General features: G+C 35.7%; 1 protein-coding gene across 5 annotated transcripts in view; it reads right to left on the bottom strand.

Annotated features, from left to right (window-relative positions):
- The window catches only part of KLC1 (kinesin light chain 1), an 87022-nt gene that overhangs the window by 25294 nt on the left and 40962 nt on the right, over positions 1 to 20766 (bottom strand). For 2 of the 5 annotated variants that reach the window (XM_026654231.2, XM_026654225.2), the window contains exons 13-15: positions 15423 to 15553; positions 9465 to 9531; positions 4124 to 8028 (exon numbers count right to left, since the gene is read on the bottom strand). In XM_026654231.2, coding sequence (XP_026510016.1) covers positions 7963 to 8028; positions 9465 to 9531; positions 15423 to 15553 — 264 coding nt within the window. In that variant the 3' untranslated portion in view covers positions 4124 to 7962. Of the gene's footprint in view, positions 1 to 4123; positions 8029 to 9464; positions 9532 to 15422; positions 15554 to 16481; positions 17089 to 20766 lie in introns of those variants that run through there. The other 3 variants (XM_026654229.2, XM_026654227.1, XM_026654230.1) reach the window with 3 other exon arrangements.

The following is a 20766-nucleotide window of genomic DNA, read 5'->3' as shown; positions in this document are numbered from 1 at the left end:
AAATAGCTCCAGTTATCTGTGCCACCTTATTGGATCTCCAAATGACCGGAAGGTGTTCCTTTGAAAATTCCTTGAGAGCGTGTGGTGTTTCAGATTGGTACACTGTCAGTGGTTTCATCTTCATGTCTCTGGCAGCATTACCACCTAGAAGCAAGGTTAGACTGTCTTTAGCTGCTTTAAATCCAGGCGCTGTCTTCTCCACTCTGGAAATGTAAGTCTGCTCAGGCATCCTCTTCCAGTACAGGCCCATTTCATCGACACTGAAGACTTGTTTAGGGGAATAGCCATCTTCCTCAATTATTTTCTTGAGATATTCAGGGAATTTTTTAACTGCTGCAGTATCAGCACTAACCGCCTCACCAGACATCTTGATGTTATGCAGGTGGAAGCACCTCTTGAACCGATCAAACCATCCCTGACTTGCTGTGAAAGTCTCTGTCTGTGATCCTTAACCTTGGTCTCTCTTCAAATTGTCATACAAACTTTTTGCCTTAGCTTGCATCACTAGCAAACTTAGAGGTATGTTCCGCTGGTTTTGGGTCCTCTATACACAGTGAGAGAAGATGCTCCATGTTTTCCAGCAAACTACTTCTTGATTGACTTATTGTAGTAGCACTAAGCGGTGTTACACACCGAGCACTAGCCCTGATCTTGTCGGCATTATTCGAAATTGTTCTCACAGTAGTCGGAGTAAGACCTAGAGCGATGCCAATGTCTACTGCATGCTCGCCTGCATTAAAACACTTTAAAATGTCTAATTTAGTACCTAAACTAATGGTTTTCTTGCTGCTAGTGGTACTGTTACCGCTAGGCACTCTACTATCACTTGCTGGACGTTTTTGACTCCAGCTGGGTGTTTTGATGCTGGGTGATGCTCCTTTGGACGTGCATGCATGTGCTACTCTTTACTCCCTTCATCCTGGAGTGGCTATGGTCATGCAGCATCGATCAACTATTGCAAGGGAAAGAATTTGGAAAACCCATGTCATTCTCCATGGTAATCTGCTCCCCTACTGGAAGCCCTGTGGGTTTAGGCTAGGACTAGTTAGGGAGGTTCTTACTTTCACAGGAGCCCTGCTGGAGATCCAAAGACCTCTCTGCCAGGGTGCCCTGGAAAACTGGCCCTGCTGTATCTCCCCTAGTAACCATGCACTCAGCACCCGGGCAGCACTGCAGCCAATGTAGTAAGAGGAGGAAAATAACATTTGCTGCAGAGCTGTGCCCCTCTTTGCTGTGTGCATGCAGGGGCAGAGAGATGCAACTGGCATAAAAGTGAATGGCAAAGCTCCCGTGGATTTCACAGACTTTCATGGGAGCAGGGCTGGGTTCTGTGCATCTCTACGCCGCTTCTCCCCCTTGCTACAGCAAAGCAGGTTCTGGAATGCTATTCCTGTAACTTGCTTTGGGTAGGCTGCCACCCCGTGTTCTTACCTCCCTCCAGCAAAGGGGGGAGAACAGATAAAACATTGTTTATTCTGTCGCAAGACAGCAAGGCAGGGCCTCTGCTGTGTATCACCAGCGCTTGGTGTAGCATCCTATTCCCAAGCAGGGCCGTTGGGCCATAAAGCAACAGTGAATCGCTTTGGGGGGGGGGGGGAAAGTGTGCACGTGCTATGTGTTTACAAACATACTGTATAGTACTATAGTTGGGAAGTGCCCCGCCTTACCCCACACAGGCACTGCAGACGAGGCAGGCAAGGAGGCTGAAGGTGCCATTGTAGGCTAGGAGAAGCACCTTGTGCAGCAGCATGGCAGCTTCCCCTCTGTGCAAGCACAGGCACCAACTTTGCCAGAGGCTCAATACTTGGCCTGCCCTGTCCCCACCATTAACCCACCTCTCCCCCCCCAACACCGCTCCACATCCTCCCCTCTCCCCCCAGCCCCCTGAACACAGCAAACCATCTGATTGCTGTGGGCAAGGGAAGGAGGGGGAGGCTGCGTGCCACATCCTCGCTCCTCCCCTCAGCCTCCTGAATGCCCCAAGACAGCTGATTGCCATGGGCAGGGGGAAGGCGCTGATCTGCAGGGTCCACTGGTGGGGTGGGAGTAGTAAAGCTGATATGGGGGCTGCCAACCCACCCTGATACAAGTTGTGCAGTATTGTCTTATAGAGTCGCTGCTCTTCTGCAGAATCCTGCAAGCTGTGAACAAAGCAGGCGGCCAAACGATGTTATAAGAGCATTGCTCAACTTTAAACCATCATGTTCTGTAATAGAGCAGGGACGTAACATTGAAACAACGTTAAGTGAGGACATTAAGTGGGCAGTTATGATATGGTCCCGGATCTTGCAGGTTACAAGAGTTTATCATTTTCTTGAGCTCTCTGCACCCACAAAAAGAAAAAGTGACAAAAGTTTAAAACAAAAAAATACCTCGTGTTCACAGAGAAGCACTTATCATACAGTCAAAGTCAATGTTTAAGAGAATTTCTTTACTGTATTTTATTTCATCAGCTATAGCTGTATATAGGGTTCACGTAACTTAAAATTGCATTTATGAACTACACTTTAATTCAATACAAGTTAAGTGGTGTAAAACCCATGAAAAGCAGATCTGTATACAGTGCTACATAGTTAGTTATTTTGTTAAGTGTTCCTTACTTTCAGCAGATTATCAGCAATATAGGAACATACTGTAACTCTCCATTGTAAGTCATAGCTGTTCCAGTTGTTTTTTCTTTTATGTAATAAATGCACTTTATTTAGGAACTGTCCCTTATTATAGCTTTATTAATCTTTGGGTTTCACAATTGAAGTTTGCTTCTGTACAGGAAAAATACATGACTAAGGGCTTTTTACATGAAAGGTTTACATTCTAAGATGCATAAATACACTCAACTTTATTTTACATAGAACTATTGTAAGACTACATTTAAATATTTTAGTTTTGCACTTTGAAAATAAATGCCAAAAGACACAGACATATTTTGTTAACAGCGTCAAATCAAACCATAGCTCTGTAACAGATACAAAGTAAAAGACATTCAGTGGTAACAGGATATGCTTCTGGAACCAGATTGCTGTTGAAAATTAGAATGGTAGGACAGTTATTCTGTGCACTGTAAAGACACTGGTGTATATAAGAAAAAGTGCATTTATGCTAGTGTTAAGTGTTAAGACAACACAATAGATCTAGTTAAAAAGCCTAACCTTTAACTTCATGACAAGTTCTGCATTTAAATCACAGTGAATTACTGATATTTGTTACAATTAAGGTTTTGTTTTATTTTGAAGCTTTTCAGTTCTTATCCTTCAAGAAAGAACACAGAATTCCTGTTTCTCCTTCAACAGTTGGAAATATACTGTACAGTATTTGAGAGCTAAGATCAACACAAGCACCCTCAAATCAGTCTTTGAAGGTTTTAAAACTAACTTTTGTAATCTAAATCCACAGATTTTTTTCAGTTGGATTTAAAGGGAAAGGTGACATTACTGCCCTTAAAGGGTACGTCTATACTTACCCGCTGGTTCGGTGGCAAGCAATCGAACTTCTGGGTTCGATTTATCGCGTCTTGTCTGGACGCGATAAATCGAACCCAGAAGTGCTCGCCGTCGACTCTGGTACTCCTGCTCGGTGAGAGGAGTACGCGGAGTCGACGGGGGAGCCTGCCTGCCGCGTCTGGACCGCGGTAAGTTCGAACTAAGGTACGTCGACTTCAGCTACGTTATTCACGTAGCTGAAGTTGCGTATCTTAGTTCGAATTGGGGGGTTAGTGTAGACCAGCCCAAAGATGGAGCCCTGCAAATCTGCTTATATCTATGGACCAGAGGCAGATACAAATTTTGTATCTGAGCAGGGCTCTACTTAAAAGATGCACCTGACCTCCATTTTCCTTCCCATCCCAACAGAACCAAAGTCTATGATTATCAGGGTTGGAAGGGACCTCAGGAGGTCATCTAGTCCAACCTCCTGCTCAAAGCAGGACCAATCCCCAGACAGATTTTTGCCCCAGATCCCTAATACCCTTAGTGATTTTATAGAATTCTTAATTTGTTAATTTTGTTACACCAGCCTCCCAGTTACATAGGAAAATACTTTTTATAATTTTAAAAAACTTCATAGAGCTTTAAGTTGGAGACAGTGTCTGATGAATACATCAAGATGCTGAAGATTCCTCATTATTATTTTCATATCTAATTGTATGTAGTTCTTAGTCTACTTTGGTTTTGTCAATGTATAACTAATCTGCCATACTTTTACAGTCCTAGGCATCTTCAGTGCTTCAAAATGCAAATGGAGTGTTAACCACTGAATTTTAGCTATTATCTTTTAAATTATTCTATTTCAAAGCAACCATAACAATTGTATTACAGGGATATAAAGAGTTTTGCCACTCTATCACATAAACCTTCATTTTCTCACCAAGAATGTATATTTTAGGGCTACTGAACTCAGGGTGATGAATGTGTGGGTAACTTTTCATTTAGCTCTATTTTTAAAAAAATAAAAAACACTACTCACCTCTTCCACTCAAAGTACTGAGACTATAAATTATTTGAAACAAATGTAAACTTTCACAACTTCCCCTCACAAATTAACCATTTACTTTTTAAAGAGAGTATTTATACCAATGCATTTACAAAAATACATCATCAAAATGCAAAGTCTGTACTAGAAAACTAAACTTTACACGTTCATGCTTTCCTTCCAATATTTATTCTTTTGATATAGGCAGACACTTTGATTACTAAAATGCAATACATACACTTAGCAGCTTTCAGACAAAGTAAGTGACCTGGTTGACAAAAACTAAATTGTACACTTGAACCTATCAAATACTGTAAACATACATTAGATGAAGCACTGCATGCACACCCCATTTTAACGATACATACACAACACAACCATAGCTGGTTTTCTCTCTTGTTTTCTAAGTCAATGGAATCCTTTAACTGTACAGATTAACCACTGATAGATACTTCAAGCTTAAACCTTTCTGAATTACTACCACTCATCCTTAAAAAAATACAAAACCATTAAAATAAATGTCTAAATTAGTTCATCCATAGTTTGTTTTAAATACCTTGCTACCACTAGGGACATTGTTTACAAACAGTAAACTGCTAGTTCAGTCACCCATCTACAAAGGGAGCTTATGAATCACTGCTAAATTTTACCATCATATTTAATTAGATCTTCGATCAAAAACAAATAGTGACAGTACTGCTAGCAACTGGTGCACAGCTGACAGAGTCTAGCAAAAAAATTAAATGGAAGTGTCACATTAACTATTATTTAAAAGTAAACTCAGAAGTCCACTTAAAAACAAATAGATGCATACACTGGCAAAGTAATTTTTTGGATCATTTAAACGAAAGGAAGATTGATGCTAAAATCCACAGAAAAATTACACAGATTTTGCAACTTGGTAAAAGAGTGGTTTTGTTTGGGAAGAAGGTGTGGCATAGAGAAGAAGGTCAACATTTTAACCTTATCATTCCTTTAAATAATATATAAAGCACGTAAGTCACATTTGTAAGCACAGTACTAATAGTACCACCTACAATATTTTATTGAGCTATTTTATTGAGCTATAATGAGATTTCACCACTACCAGAGTTTGACATACTCTAGTCTTGAATTTAAGACCATTTAATAAAATTTATAGTTAAGCAGGTCTGAATTAAGTTTTAAATATTTAAACAGATTTCTATTTACACAACAAGTTCCAGTTCTCTGAGAGGCTGCAAAAACATTATCTTTCAAATTTGAATTAAAGGCTTAGAAACAAGTTCTTAGATTGCACCAAATATCTAATCTCAAAGTCACCTTTGGGTCAGAATAGCTACTTTTCTACAAAGTCAGACCTTTATAGGTGCTTTTCACATTGGTGAAAGTCACCTTGGATGTAAAGGGCTTGTAAAAAGTCCTCTGGGCCACTATTACTGTGATAGCTCCTCCCATACCAGCAAAGGCTGAGTTGTAGGGCAGGCCTCTGCACTAGAAATCCTTCATAGTTATTGCAAAAGGGACAGCTGACACAAAGCAGCTGTGGTAGCCCTGTGGCCTGCCCACCAGTTAGCAATGGATACCATCTTCTTACCCCCCCAGCAACTGCTGTTTAGTTCCGGGGCAAAGCTGGTTTACTTCAAGCTTTGTGCAGGGAACTATGAATTCACCAACAAACGTATATGTGATGTTTTACTAAAATAATGTAAAAGCTCTAAAAAAAATTCAAATTTAAGTCCACATTATGACTACATCTATAAAATAGCTGAGCAAACAATTTGTTCTCAAGTTCATCACTGAATTGCACTAGTATGGATTAAAACCACTACACATTAGCAGCATCTTGTCTCAATTTCTGGACTGTTTTTATGGCAAGTACACCATATATACAATTTTCTTCTTTATGGAGATGCTAATGAAGTACCTCATAGTAAACGTAAGTGCATTACACATATAACTTGTTGCATCAGTCATTAAAATAAGCTTTAAAACCAGATGCCAGTTGGTCAAGGAGTTATTACAGTATTAGGTCTAGTGAGTTCTTCACAGCCTGATCAAATACCAAAAAACTTATTTTTTTTCCTTCCTCTATTTTACCTCAATGTGTGTTAGTCTCATCTTGGATTAGTATTCCAGCTTGTCCCAAAGTTATCTTTTTGTTCTGTATATTTCAATTACTTCCCTATATTCACAAACACATGCACATTTTTACTTTCTCCTTCCACTTGCATGTAAATAACAGTTTTCACTTGTCTACAAAATTCTATGTGTGGTGTTTTAAAAATCACATATTTTACAGAAAAAAACAAACTGAAAATGTTAGTGTTCACAAGATACTTAAACATTACATACTTAGTCCCAGCAGCAGGGCTGAATACAGACAGCATATCTATTAATTGTATCTAGATTAAAAAAGGATGGCTGATCAAAAATGTGACCTATCTGCCAAATAAGGGCATCTAGTGCTTCTGATGGGGCCCTAAATGTATTAAACTTCAGTAGAGAGTTTCACAAGTAGGTCCTCTGCACAGCAGCTATTCCACAGTATAACAGCCTAGCATGCAATCACCTGCTTCATTTGCTCCTGTTGCCATCAACTAATATGGAGAGAGGCAAGAGTTGGAACAAGCATGAAGAAACAATGGAGTAGTTTTAGCCTAAAGAGAACTAAGGGATAAGAATTCCAGTGGAAAGGCAGGAAAAGTGTCAGCAACCTGAGGCACAATATTCTACTGCTCTGGGACAGTTGCATCCCACAGCTTCAATATGCATCTACTGTACAAAATACAGGCCAAAATCTTTGCCATTTCCCCCCGATCAAAATGAACTGTACGATCACCACTGATTACTGGGCCTTAAGACCTACATCAATAAATAAGGTATGAAATTTCATAGTTACAGGTATTGCTATGCATGCCACCTATAGTTCCATTACAAAATTTATTATTTAGATCTACTGGTTAAGGAATCCAATATTTAAGCTCTACTTTTCAGGCAAGATATCTGAAATTGTGATTCTCAGTCATGTAAGGTAAAGTCGCACCAGTACAGTATACCCCATTCTGAATTTATACAGTAATGCACATAACCGATACTTGTCTCATTCAAGCACTGTATATATTTTCTGCTACATATTTAATCTGTTTTCAAATATCAATATAGAGAACCCTTTATACTCCTTTGCATTTTGGTATGTTTTATATGTATTTCTATTTTTTCAGTTTTCAGCTGCTGTGATATTCAGATCTGTTAACCGAAATCAACATAAGTAGCATGAATGACAGCAGTGCAATGAGCAATATATATCTATATAGTTTCTCTTCAGAAGAAAATATCCACTAATACTATGTTTAAAAATGTCACTACTATTTTAGAAAAGTAAAAACAGCAGTCCATTGCAAAAGAGTCTACAAATTAGATGTTCCTATAGAGAGTGATAAGGAACCAAAGCTTTGAGAGTCTCAGTGCTTCTTTATTCACAAAGGAATTTTAGCTAGTTTCTGTCCAAGAACTTCAATGTGCCAAATCAGTGTGACTGGCACTCAGAGCCCTTGAGTCTGTCAGACAATTATTTCGTTCCTGTATGAAAAAAAAATGAAAAAAAAAATTATTAAAACACTTGAGCAACCTGGATGCCTGCATAAAAAGAATGATAAAAAAATTAAAAACTAAAACAAACACTTGAACAATTGGTGTACTTTAGGAAACTAGTATTGCTTATCTACTTAAGTTTGAGAGCTTATGTAAGATTTTTTTTCACATCCTGATAACTATCTTTACTTCAACCACAGATGTAGTAATATCTGAGCACTTCCTTTGCATTCCTAACAGATATTTATTACAGAAGGGGCTGACTGCCTAGGGATATTGGCAAGTGTCTCTCTACTTGGCAAACCAGGGGAAATATTTGTAAAATTTGTAAACACATTGTTAACTTTACACATTTCACATGTGGTAAGCACAGCTCGTTGAGAAAGCACAAATTATGGAATGTACAGGAAACCAGTTATAAAGATATACACTCCCAGGCCAAGACAGTCCGATTCTGAAAGCCCTGGCCATTTTTTGTATTACTGTTGCAAAGTGCTTTGGTTTACCTTGGTGGATTTTTTTTGGTCAAAGTTCACATAAATTAATGAAGGAACATCTTTGCATAAATTTCAGAGAACTAAAAAATTGCAGTAGACTCTTTAGGGATAATACTAAGGAGATACCTTTATGCCACACAACAGTGAAAGAGATCCATGCAGCGTGTGCTTTTGTTATAAGCTTTGGGGCAAATAAAGGTGAAGATTCTACAGAATACAGTATGCTGGCATTGACGCAATTAATATTCCCCCCAAAGTTAGTCACAGCTGCTGTTAGTAAAATGCGCAACGTTGTTTAGAACACAGAACATTACTAGCTTTCCTTGACAACATATGCAATGGTGACTTATTAGGTACAAACAGTTATGCGTAGTAGCGATCAGGTACACTGAATATAGTTAGGCAAAATATTTACAGTTTAGATTTTGGTAGAAGCAACACTTGATAGCAGATCAGATAAATTTAGGGCCTGCTCCTGTGAACCCTGAGCTCCCACTGAAGTCATTGGGATTTGAGAGCACACAACTCCTAGTATGACCGGACCTTTTGAGAGAAGCTTTCATCAAAAATACAGAATATCTGAGCTTTACGAGTATTTCTTGTAATATAAATTTAAAAAGGATGTAAGATTCCAAAAAACTTACTAGCCATTCCAATATTCTAATTCAGGCTTCAGTTCAGCATAATAGTTAAGCACCTGCTTAACTGACGGATATCAATGGGACTTAAGCAGGTGCTTAAAGTTAAGTATGTGTTTAAGTATTCTGCTGAATGCCAATGGACTTAAAGCACATGCTTAAAGTGTTTTGCTATACTGAGAGTCTTATGGAGTCCCAAGAGGTTTATTATTTTACTGTTTCTCAAGCTCTTCAGCCCAAACTCTGCTACTGGTATCTACTTGTGTAAGAATATTATAGGGCTTCTTACTTGAAAGTGATCTTCAGTAGCCTTGCCACCCATGTTAAGAACATTCAGAGAACTGGCACGCTTCATGCTGCAACCAGGATAGTGAACATGCAAGGATAAACCAATCAGAATAATTGAAAACTAAACTCTAAACACACAAGTATAATAATACTGAGGCAAACTTAAGGGAGTTTTAATATAACCTGTGAAACCTAATATGAAGTATGCTCTTTAAGAGAAATACTTTCTATAGTTACTTATATATATTTGCACATTTTCCTTCTCTCTTTTAATTCTAAGATATGTATAAAAATAATTGCCAGCCCCATAGTATTTAAGCACATTACGTGTTTTATGTTAATATCTTTAATGGTTCAAATTATTTGTTTCCAAAATGTGTCATTTTTCTGAATCAATACATTAATTTAACATATGCTCCACTTTAATGCTCATTTTAAAGTTATTTAGCTAATTTAAAAAAACAAACTATTCAGATGTAGTTTAGGAAATGTTTGTGAAAAATATTAATACATATCAATAAATGTATCCAATAAGTTGTACTTAACTAGTAAAAACTATGGAAAAACTTCCATTTACATAAATAAGGCAAAAATTAACAGGTTACCACAGACATTCCTTTTATAGCAGATTTTTTAAAAGCTTGCTAAGTCTACTTTGAAGTGAAGGACAGTACAAGATTGTTGCTACTATTAACTTTTGTCATGCTTGGGCCATAATAATGTGCTTCAGTCAGTGGTAGTCTTAAAATGGTCTTCTGAAAGCAATACACCACAAAGATAATACAATCAATTTAAGCCCTTGTTATTTTAGAAGGGCTATTGCTAATCAAGATAATAATATAAAATAGTTAATATAGAGTTATCAACTTCCATATTCTTGAGGATAAGAATTAATAATTGCTTTCATCTTGATCTTTAATAAAGATTAATCAAACATCTACAACATTTAAGACTAAAATGTTTAAATGTGAGGTTATATACATTTTAAGTTCGAGTATTAAATAGTCCCCAATGTCAGAAGATTTTGCTGAAATGGTACAATACGGATGTTTGCTATTCCCCACCCTAAATACCTATATGTCCCTTAGAACATAGTGCTCTGTTGGTAGGAGATCACTGGATCTTTTATGGTTTGTCTGTTTCTAAAGGAGCACCTTAAATAAAATTATTTTGTCATACTATTAACACCAAAGTTAGGCCCCAATCCTGCAGTGTGATCTGGAGAGGTGGCTCCCTGCACCCATGTGTAAAGGTCTCTGCACAGCTCACATTGCACACTAAGTAAGTCATTAGTCCCACTGAAATCAACAGGACTACTCAGACATAAAGGTAAGCATGTGCTTAAGTGCTCTGATAGATCTGAGCCCAAGTAATGTGTTATGTCTGGAATGCCGAAACTAAAATACAAAAAACCTATACAAATAAATGCAGGCAGCAGCTACACAATGTAAGCATACTACATTTTTAAAGCAATTAATTTTGAATGTTTCAGAGAGCAGAATGCACTTAATTTAAAATATGACATAAGTGTTAGCAACAAAAAAGAAGCAATGAATCATGCATGGTTTATACCTCTCTGTTATTTATTTACATAAAATATACAGTTACGGTTACACATGAAAGTCAAAGTATGTTAATTTGTAAAAACACACATACAAAACATCACAAATTAAAATCTCTTTTCAAAAAGTAAGAGCATAAAGGTTTATTAAAAACAAAATCCAAACTCCAGGAAAACAAAACAAAAAAAATCCACAGGTACAAATCTACCCAAATGTCTTGTATACTTTTGCTCAAGTGCTAATAATGAACTTAAAGACATATCATGACTAAGTTTCAACTTTTAAAAAGTTATTAGCAGCTAATTTTAGAAGTAAAATTAGATTTTCATCTACAGATGAAAATTAGTTTGGCAAATGCACTTGTAACTTTTTTCAAGTCAGAAACAGGACTAAAAATACTCAGAATACATGCATCATTTTTCTTTGTGTTATAATAAACAGATATTTTAAAAAAGCTTTGCTTTTACTTTTGCTGTGCCAACTTAGCTAACCTGTTCTATGGTCAAATTTTAAACATGGGAGATCAAAATCAGCAACCTATCAACAAAGCAAAATAAATGTAAAATTAAAGCTCTGAAATCAAATAAAAAGTAAATGTCCATGGTAAGTAGTTCACACCAAGTTTCAAGTACTGTATGCTTGTAACATCCAACTCTTACAGATCTCCTATCACCTTATCAAAAACAATTTACCTATAAATAATTTGCTGACAAGTGTTTTTTCCCTCCTTCCCTTAATTTTCTGTGAATAGCGCTTTGGAACTCATCTATTCTTGTTACTTATTACTCACTTGAAATCATAATCCTTGTTTGACAGCATGATCAATGACTATGACTGTGAGGACAAAGTAGCAGGAACTGGTGAACTACAAAGCAAAAACATAGACTTCACAGAAAATAGAGAAGAGGCAGTGAAGGGAAGAGGTAGAGGTGGCGGTGAGAAGAAAAAACGATTTCTCATGGAAAATCTTGAACAACATTCTTTTTAGAAACAATTTTTCTGATAAGTCAGTAGATCTTTATATACACTAGCAATACTGTATTCAGTTATTTGCAACACCTTAAACACAAATGTGTGTTTATATAAAAATATATGCATCAAACTGTCACTTTTTAAAATCAAATGGCAGTAAAAGAAAACAGAGCAGTTTTAACTAAGTGTAGCAAATTACTATGGAAAGCAATGTTACTACCGGAAATGAAGTTGGAATAACCTATTATGAATAAAGAAGTTATTGGAAAGTATTCTTGTGTAAACATATGTACATATTTTACTAAATCCTATCCTCAATTGCACTTTCATGATCTAGAAAGCCATGAAAGGATTAAAAAAATTAATTTTACAAACCAGATATTTAACTTCTTTCTAAAATAGCTAAGCAAATGAAAATTAAGATTTTTAAAAGGTTTTATAATCTACAAAAAAAGGGTTGTACAGACGCTCCCTGGATTATGCAAGACTCGATTTACGCAAATTCGCACTTACGGAAAAAGTTCCATAAGCCAGAAATAGGATTTTCGAGTTGCGGAAATTTTTGCATAGCGTACGAGTATACGTTTCTGACTTACACAAAATTTGAGTTATGCAAGGCTTTCCGGAACGGAACGATTGCGTAAGTCGGGCGGCGTCTGTATAGGTATTCTCATCAACTTCCAAAAGAATTTGTACATTTACTAGTCAAAGGATTAATTAAAAAAAAAAAAAAAAAAAAAAAAAACCTTGCCAGTACTGCAAACTCATCCTAGGACCTCAAAATGAAACTTTTTTCTGGCACTACATGATCACCAGCAATGAAAGATTTTGAAATCAGAACTATTTGTGGAATATGTACATAACAGATAAGCTAATGAAGAATTTTACCTTCAAATATCAGACAGGCTTTCAAAGAACACAGGACACTTTATGAACACTGGAAACCAAAAATGATGTTGGCACTTTAGCATCTGTTCTACACTAACTTTATCATTAGTATAAATACCAAACACATTTAGGTGGCATAGGGTCAAAAATATGGTTCATATTGATGTGGATAGATTACTTTTACTTACATGCAGCACATATACAGAGGATGTTTACAGCAGATTGCAATGCCAAATAAATTAAGTGTGAATATTCAAAATATGGTAGAAAAACCCCCTTTAGCTATTATTTAGAATTTATAAAAAAACAAGTTGTCCATATATTTCCCTATTAACAACTGCAGGAGACCAGGAATAGCAACCTGGTTCTATAAAATGTTGAAAAAACTTTTAAACCTTCCAAAAATATTGGGGGTAAAGGAAATAGTTATTAGGTATAAATTATAGTTTATAAAAACAATGGTAAACCTGAGCAATATAGGGAGTTGATAAAGAATTGTATGCAAATGATAGAAACATTTATAATTTTTTTAAACTATGGATGTTGGAAGAATAAGACTCATTCTGGGCTTGCATTTGCACTGTTTTGCTAAACTATCTTGCAGTTTTGTATTTCTTCCATTATACTGTTGTGTGTGGGTTTGTTTTTTTAAATTCCAGTCTCCCACTCTACCTTAATTGAAAAAACACCCTTTCATTGACAGCTTACAGTGAGGTAAGTAATCAAAAAATGACAAATAGCAACAGAAATTATTTATATAGTATCATGGGTGTGCATGAAGCTTTACAAGCAGATAAAGAGTGCGGCAGATCTCCAATGGAGCTATGACAATTTACACCAGTTTATGATATGCCCCCCATGTCCCTGTCCCTGCCCCAAATATCACACAGAAATTTAATTTACTACATAAATATTTGTTATTCCAGCAAATGAAGACAACCCAAATTCTCTTATTTAGAATTTTTAAAAAGAAGCTCAATAAAGCAATGCTGTTCTAACAGTTGTATCTGGAAACCAAATTAGTTTGTTTTCCAAAGTGAAAAAAGTATTCAAGGCTAAACCTGATATGCTGCTAGAACTGGAGGGCTATTAAGGAAAAAGGTAATACTTATGCTTAATTCTGTGATGAATGTTTCAGTTTGCATAGTGCAACAGGTAAACAGAACAACATATCATTTTGTACATCAGCAGGAATTATGAATACACTTAAAGCCATGAAAATACACAGTGTCCCCATCCCCCTTCAATTCAGTGGAAGTTTTGCCACTGACTTCAGGGGTGTGAGAATTTAATACATAACATAGCTAATAGCAGGTGGTAAAATTCTTGATTCACTGAATTTACAGTACATATAATTTAATAATTAAGAGTTTTTTCGACACTAGTTTCTGCCCTTTGAAATTTGGATGTTTCAGTAGATAACCCTTCTTAGGGCTTGTTTACACTTGAAACGCTGCAACTGCGCCACTGTAGCATATCAATGTAGATACTACCTCAGGCTTAAGCTGACAGGAGGGGTTCTCCCATAGCATAGGTGACCCATTCCTCAAGAGGCAGTAGCAAGGTTGATAGAAAAATTCTTCCATCGACCTAGTGCAGTCTACACCAGGATTTAGGTCAGCTTAACCATGCTGCTCAGAGCTGTGAATTTTTCTCATCCTTGAGCCACATAGCTGAGTTGACCTAACTTTTTAGTGTACACCAGGCCTTAGTTTCTAAGTGAAGCATGACTAAAAATGATTGTTTATGCTGACTTCCAGTAAACCTTTTCCCTCAACACTAAGGATTGAGAGGTAACATTTTGTTCGCTTTCTTTAACAGTAGCTTTCCACTTCTATACCCTTGATAAAGAGCAAGTTTAAATGTTAGTAGAAAATTAATACATACAATATGTGAAACACATTCTGTTTATATAGAACCAGATTCTTAGATTTAAAAAGTTTGATGTCAAATTGTGTTAACACTGAAGTTTATTTTTAATAAATTAAATATTCATAATGCTATGCTAGTCGTGAGTTCTACTAAAGCAAAAAATAAAAAACAAAAACCCCAAAACCAAACAACCCCTGCCCCCACACACCTTTTCCCAATACAGTACTTAAGAATAAAGTATGGGCAACTTAATTTATTCTCTGGGAAAAGAGAAATTTAGCAATTTAATAAAGTGCACCAATAATACTCTGACTATATAAACATGTTTTAAATAAAGCTTTTTCTTAGAGCTGCCATCATGCTAAGATCCCCCTTTAAGAAGTTGCAAGTTCTGTTAAACAACAACAACAACTGAGCAATAAATACTAAAAACAAATAAATTTTTCCACTGTTAATATTAGGGAACTGTCCGCATAGAGTTAAATTATTCCCTATATCACTTTTCAGTAAGGAATACAATATGTTTAAGACCTTTATGAACTACAATTCTACATGCAGTAAAGATAGATAATAACCACAAGAGGAAAGGCTACCTTGATCAGTGCTAGGCTACAAAATGGGCACAAACTGGGAGCACACCAGCTCATCTAAGAATAAATAATTACCCAGGATTCTTTGGTTCACTGTCTCGTGAACTTCCTCCCTTCAGCTTTCTAACCAGCTTCTCACTGCTGCGTCTAATTGAAGCACGGAGCTTGCTAAAGGAACCACTGCGTTTTAAAGATCCAGTGCCATCCTGAAAAAAATTTGAACAAATGTGAAACTGCAACAGCGTTTGCCCCTTCCCTACAGCTGAATTAACAACAACAACATGTATAGTCAAAATACTTATGTTCTATTACTGTTCGGTAATAGTGCCAAATTATATAAATATTTTAAAATGCCATATAAATTTTATTTTATCAAGAAGATTACTGTCAGCATTCAGACTTATCAGTGCCTACTTATCACAAGGATTTCAGAAATATGAAAATCTGTTCAATTTATGGTTAACTATGATTTATAACAGTTAAAAATAATCTCAAAGCATACATGATTCACAAATGCATACCAACCCCTTCACCACCACCACCATAACATTTCATGTTTACGTTGATGCAGTCATATGGGAAAGGTGAGAGTACAGTATCAAGCAAAAGTGTTCATTCAGACCTTGACAGAATGAACAAACTATTTTATTATTTTTGCTCAACTATCTAGTCTTGCATCTGAAGAAGTGAGGTTCTTACCCACGAAAGCTTATGCTCCCAATACTTCTTTTAGTCTTAAAGGTGCCACAGGACCCTCTGTTACTTTTTACAGATTCATATTTAGTGAATTCTATAAGTTGAGTTTATTAAAAACTTAGGAACCATTTATGATCAGAAAATTATATATATTTAGATTCTTATATTTCAGTTTTAATTTCACCATGTTTCAGAAAAATATAAAAAGATGAAATGACAACTTTCCACACATTACATTCACATTTTATGCCACATAAGTTTCTAACTCTTAAGTACAAATATCAAATTTGTATGCCAAAGAATTATTGTTTTCTCTTAAAAACCAACAGTTTAGTAAGATAAGTAACCACTTGCTACTTCTAGAAATCCTACATGGCTACTGTTTGAAAGGAAGGACTGTAAAAGGAGAAAGTACTACTAAGCAGACAGAGACAGACATCAGTTGGAGTGAGTTTATTAGAGAAAGACAAATACACAAATCACTGAACACCAAGATTAGTAGAGAAAAGCATAATTGCCAAAATTTCACACAAAGACTAAACAGCAATGCTACTTTAGAATAATCATAAGTGAAGACATCCAGAGTTCCATATTGATGTTAACCACATTATAGGTCTCTAAATACATTTTAAAGCACTTGGAGCACATGCCTTACTTTTACGTTTTATTCTGTAAAGGTCACCATCATGCTATTTTAATAATACCTTGTGTGATACTTTTAACTACCTTTTTCATAGTGAACAGCTACTTATAACGTTCATTCTTACTTTTTACTTAAGTATTACACAGCAAATGGTTGCAATAACACATTTTGTATGACTAGATACATATCTAGCAAAGCTACACATGTACAGAAATAGGAAACCGAATAAAAGACACTAGCACTGAAGGAATGGCCAGTTTACAAGGAAGTGTAGCTCTGACAAAAATCGTAAGGGATTTGCTAAAACACAGCAGTCAGTACTGAAGAGAGAAGTTAAAGCTTGAAGATGGTGCACGCCCGTCATGCAGGAGACAGTATAAGAATCACAAAAGGCATCTAGGCCTGTCAGACAGAAATGGAGAGAGAAAAACTGAATGAAACTGTTGGGAAAAGTTCAACAGTTTTCAATTTTGAACAGTTATGTTTACGGTATTTCTAGGTCATATGCTGGAGGTCTTTTTTTAAATTAAAGATTTGGGATTGCACCTCTAAGTGCTGCCATTCACAGATCCTTGTAATTACCCAAAAGGTAGTTGTTTGTTTACATACTTTAACCTATTTCATTAACATGTATCATACAAAAATTACCAAAAGAGATCCAGTCTTTTATTAAATTAACAAGTAATTAATTTAAGTAAATAAGAGAAAAGCAGATTTTTAAAAACCAGAAATTGCTTTTATATTATAAAATCACGTGTAATATATGCAAAGGAAAGAATGATTTTTTTTCAATTGAAAAGAATACAAAAGCCAAAATAAAAAGGAAAAACTTAATACAAGATTTAAAAGAAATGAACAGAACAAGGTGCATTCATTTAAGCTTTAACTTCTGTCAAGAATTTTTTTCTCCACAACACTAAAAAGGAAAAGGGTTTCTCTTACCCCTCCAAACAAAATTCCATCTACTTCTTTGAGGTAATAAGAATCCATGGAACTGTTGATGTGTTATCATGCATATATTTTTAAAAATTAAAATTCATAAGGAAAATACTGTAACGCAAGTTTCCACACACTGCCCTGCCGAATGGACCTCTATGTTGAACTGAAAGAACCACCTACAGAAGTGACGAGGTAGTTGAATTCTTAGGCTTTCCATTCTCAACTCTGGGAAAATGGACAAGGATATCAATTAAGATTTTTGTTTAGTGATGATGGCATCTCTCCGTAGGAAGTAGAGTGAATACCAATAAAAAATATTTTACAACAAGATGCCCTACTACCAGTAATTGAAAACTAACTGGGAGTTGCAATCAAATCTTCACCTGATGACAGAGGTCTATTATCAAATTAGATTTTATATTTTGTTTAGAATTACATAAAGACCTTTCAGATAGAATGATTCAAGAAGTGCTTATGGAAATTCAGCAGCTTTGAATCTGAACTCTATATTTTAGATACATGATTCCATGAATAAAAAGTCAAATTATTCCTTGTATCTTAAAATAGGTATGTTCACATCAACAGTTCTCAATTTAGCTGGCATTTCAGCTTTATAGCCACTATATAAAAAATATCCTTCAGTTTTTGAGATAGACATGGGGCAAAAGCTCAGGCTTATCTGGAAAAGTCAGTATAAGAAAACATTTTTAAAATGTTTATGAAAGCAATTCTCTAACAACCATTTCAAATTGTAAAATTTTAAAACTGATAAAAAGTTATGAGAACAGTGTATTGTTCCATAAATATTTGCAAGTTTTAAAAGTAAGTGTTAGTATACAATATACATTACATCAATTTTACTAAACAATGTGTGTCTTAGTATTTAGCTATAGATTTGTTAAAAACTGACTTGTCAGTTCCTCTAGGACACTACCCCAAAGTGTACAGTTCTTGTCTAAGCTATACTACATGTGGGAAGTTACTTTAATTGCAGTATCCTCTTATTGTGTATACCCTCACAAAATTACTACTCCTGTGCACTGCTGGTCAAAAACTGCAGAAAATTTCTCAAATTTAAAAATAATTTCAACTACTCTATAAATTGCGCTATCCCAAACCCTAACACTGTTTTGTCTGACAGCCAAGTTCTTGAGCCAACTCAAGAGTACCGATGCACATCAGAAGGTTTTTTTTTTTTTTTTTTTTAAACCAAAACAGGCACTTTCTTTGGTCTCTGTAAACAAATTAAATTGCCTATGATAGAAATTCAATAGTACTTCCTGTCTGAGAAGCAGAATATCTGTGTGGAGAGAAGAGATAAGGGAAAGGTAACACCACATCATACAGGTACAGAAAAGAACAGCATTAAAATAAGGTAGAAAACAATGCTGGGAAGTTTCCTGTTTCATTTGTGTATGAACAAACTCTCTCAAGTGAGGAAGAAAATGTGGACTGTGAATAGTCCCATGTATATCAGAAAAAGTGATGCCACATTTTTTAAATGAATGGTGCAATTCCCAGACTTTGTAAAAATCAACACTTCCTTAATTCTGGTCCCTAAAGGCAAATTAATTTTTTAGGTCAACAGATTTTTATCAGTTAGGTTTCATTCAAATATTGACCTAGAAATACCATTTTGTATTTTTCCAGAAGGCTCTTTATCATTCCAAAACCTGCATGCTTGTTTTAATTAAAAGCAAACAGTAGAAAAAGGTTTTATTCACTTAGAACACACAAAGGCATGCAAAGTACGGCAGAAATTAAGGGAGGAGTACAGTACACAGTTCTAATGCTGAGTGGACAAAATTAAGATAAAAGGAGTTACCAAACTTATTTTGGGGACACTAATGATGCAACATTAATTATTCACAACAGATGCTAATTGATTGTCTTGGCACGGAGAATACCAATGCCAACAAAGTGCCATTTGATAAATGACAAAAGCAACCAAAGATGGAGAGAACATTCTCCGTGCAAACTCAGCAAGTGTAAGTTTTTACGAAGTTGGCTTTAGGATCCTAAAGCTTCTTACAAGTGACTGGAAAACTGTGGTAAGAGAAATGAACTTTAGAAGCATTCTAGTTTATAAAATAGGATAAACACCTGAAAGCAAAAGTAAAAGTAGCCAGACAAACCTATCACTACAGCAATTTGGCAAAATGTATCAGTGCTTTTAGCAGAACTATAGTTTATAGTGAATTAACAGTTTGCCTGCCTGCACTAAGTACATCCCCTTGGCAGCAAGAGAATACACAATAAGAAAGTCAGTACCCGGAGCAAACAAAATTAAGTAAACAGTATACCTAAAAGCATGAAAGACATAACAAAGGGTAGAAAATGCACAGTTAATCACACATTACAAACATATCTATTTTTAAAAGTTTTTGTTGTTCTAACTCATGACACAGGTATTATGTTAGGAAGTGGAACAACACATCACAAGATAGAATAAGGCCTCACTTTAATCATAAATGCTAAAGGAGTGCATGGGAAGTGGAGATATACATTTCATTTCAAAAATGTTATCTTTGCTGTCAAGTTGCCATGAACCAGCAATGACAGCACATACAAAAGCAGATTATGGATCACCCTTCTTCCATGACTGGAAACAAAGTTACAGATCATTCTCTCTGACAAGGTTGGGAGAGGGGTGACTGGAGTTGTTTTTAAGTCTTAAACTGATTATTTTTATTTACTTTAAAAACCACTGATGTTTTAATATTCCTAATTCCATAGTGGCACCTGCTGGACACATTTAACCTACAGGCAAGGATGATATAAAGAGAGCAAATAAGCAGAAGTAAATTAATTGCCAATTTACTGAGGAAATCACAGACTAGGGATTATGCACCCAACAAACACCACCAGGACACTCAATCAGCATTCAGATGCTCATAGTTAAGCCCAGCTGCTTGAAATTCCTAAAGAAATTTTACTTTTCAGGACAAAAAAATTGTGGACAATTTAAAAGAGTAGCAAAATGTAAAGAATTTACTAAATGCAAGATCTTATTCTTTAATTCTTAATTCTGCAGAATTATGAACTGTAAAGTAGACGAAGTAGGAAAACTACTTTGAAAACACAATGGAATGACAACTGGACAAAGAAGTTCCTGTTATGGTGGTAAATTTTCTAGACTAT

This window comes from Terrapene carolina, unplaced genomic scaffold (assembly GCF_002925995.2).
Source record: "Terrapene carolina triunguis isolate 2854851 unplaced genomic scaffold, T_m_triunguis-2.0 Scaffold189, whole genome shotgun sequence".
NCBI lineage: Eukaryota > Metazoa > Chordata > Testudines > Emydidae > Terrapene > Terrapene triunguis.
The sequence above is the reverse complement of the archived record's forward strand: the minus strand, read 5'-3'. Positions and strand labels throughout refer to the sequence as shown.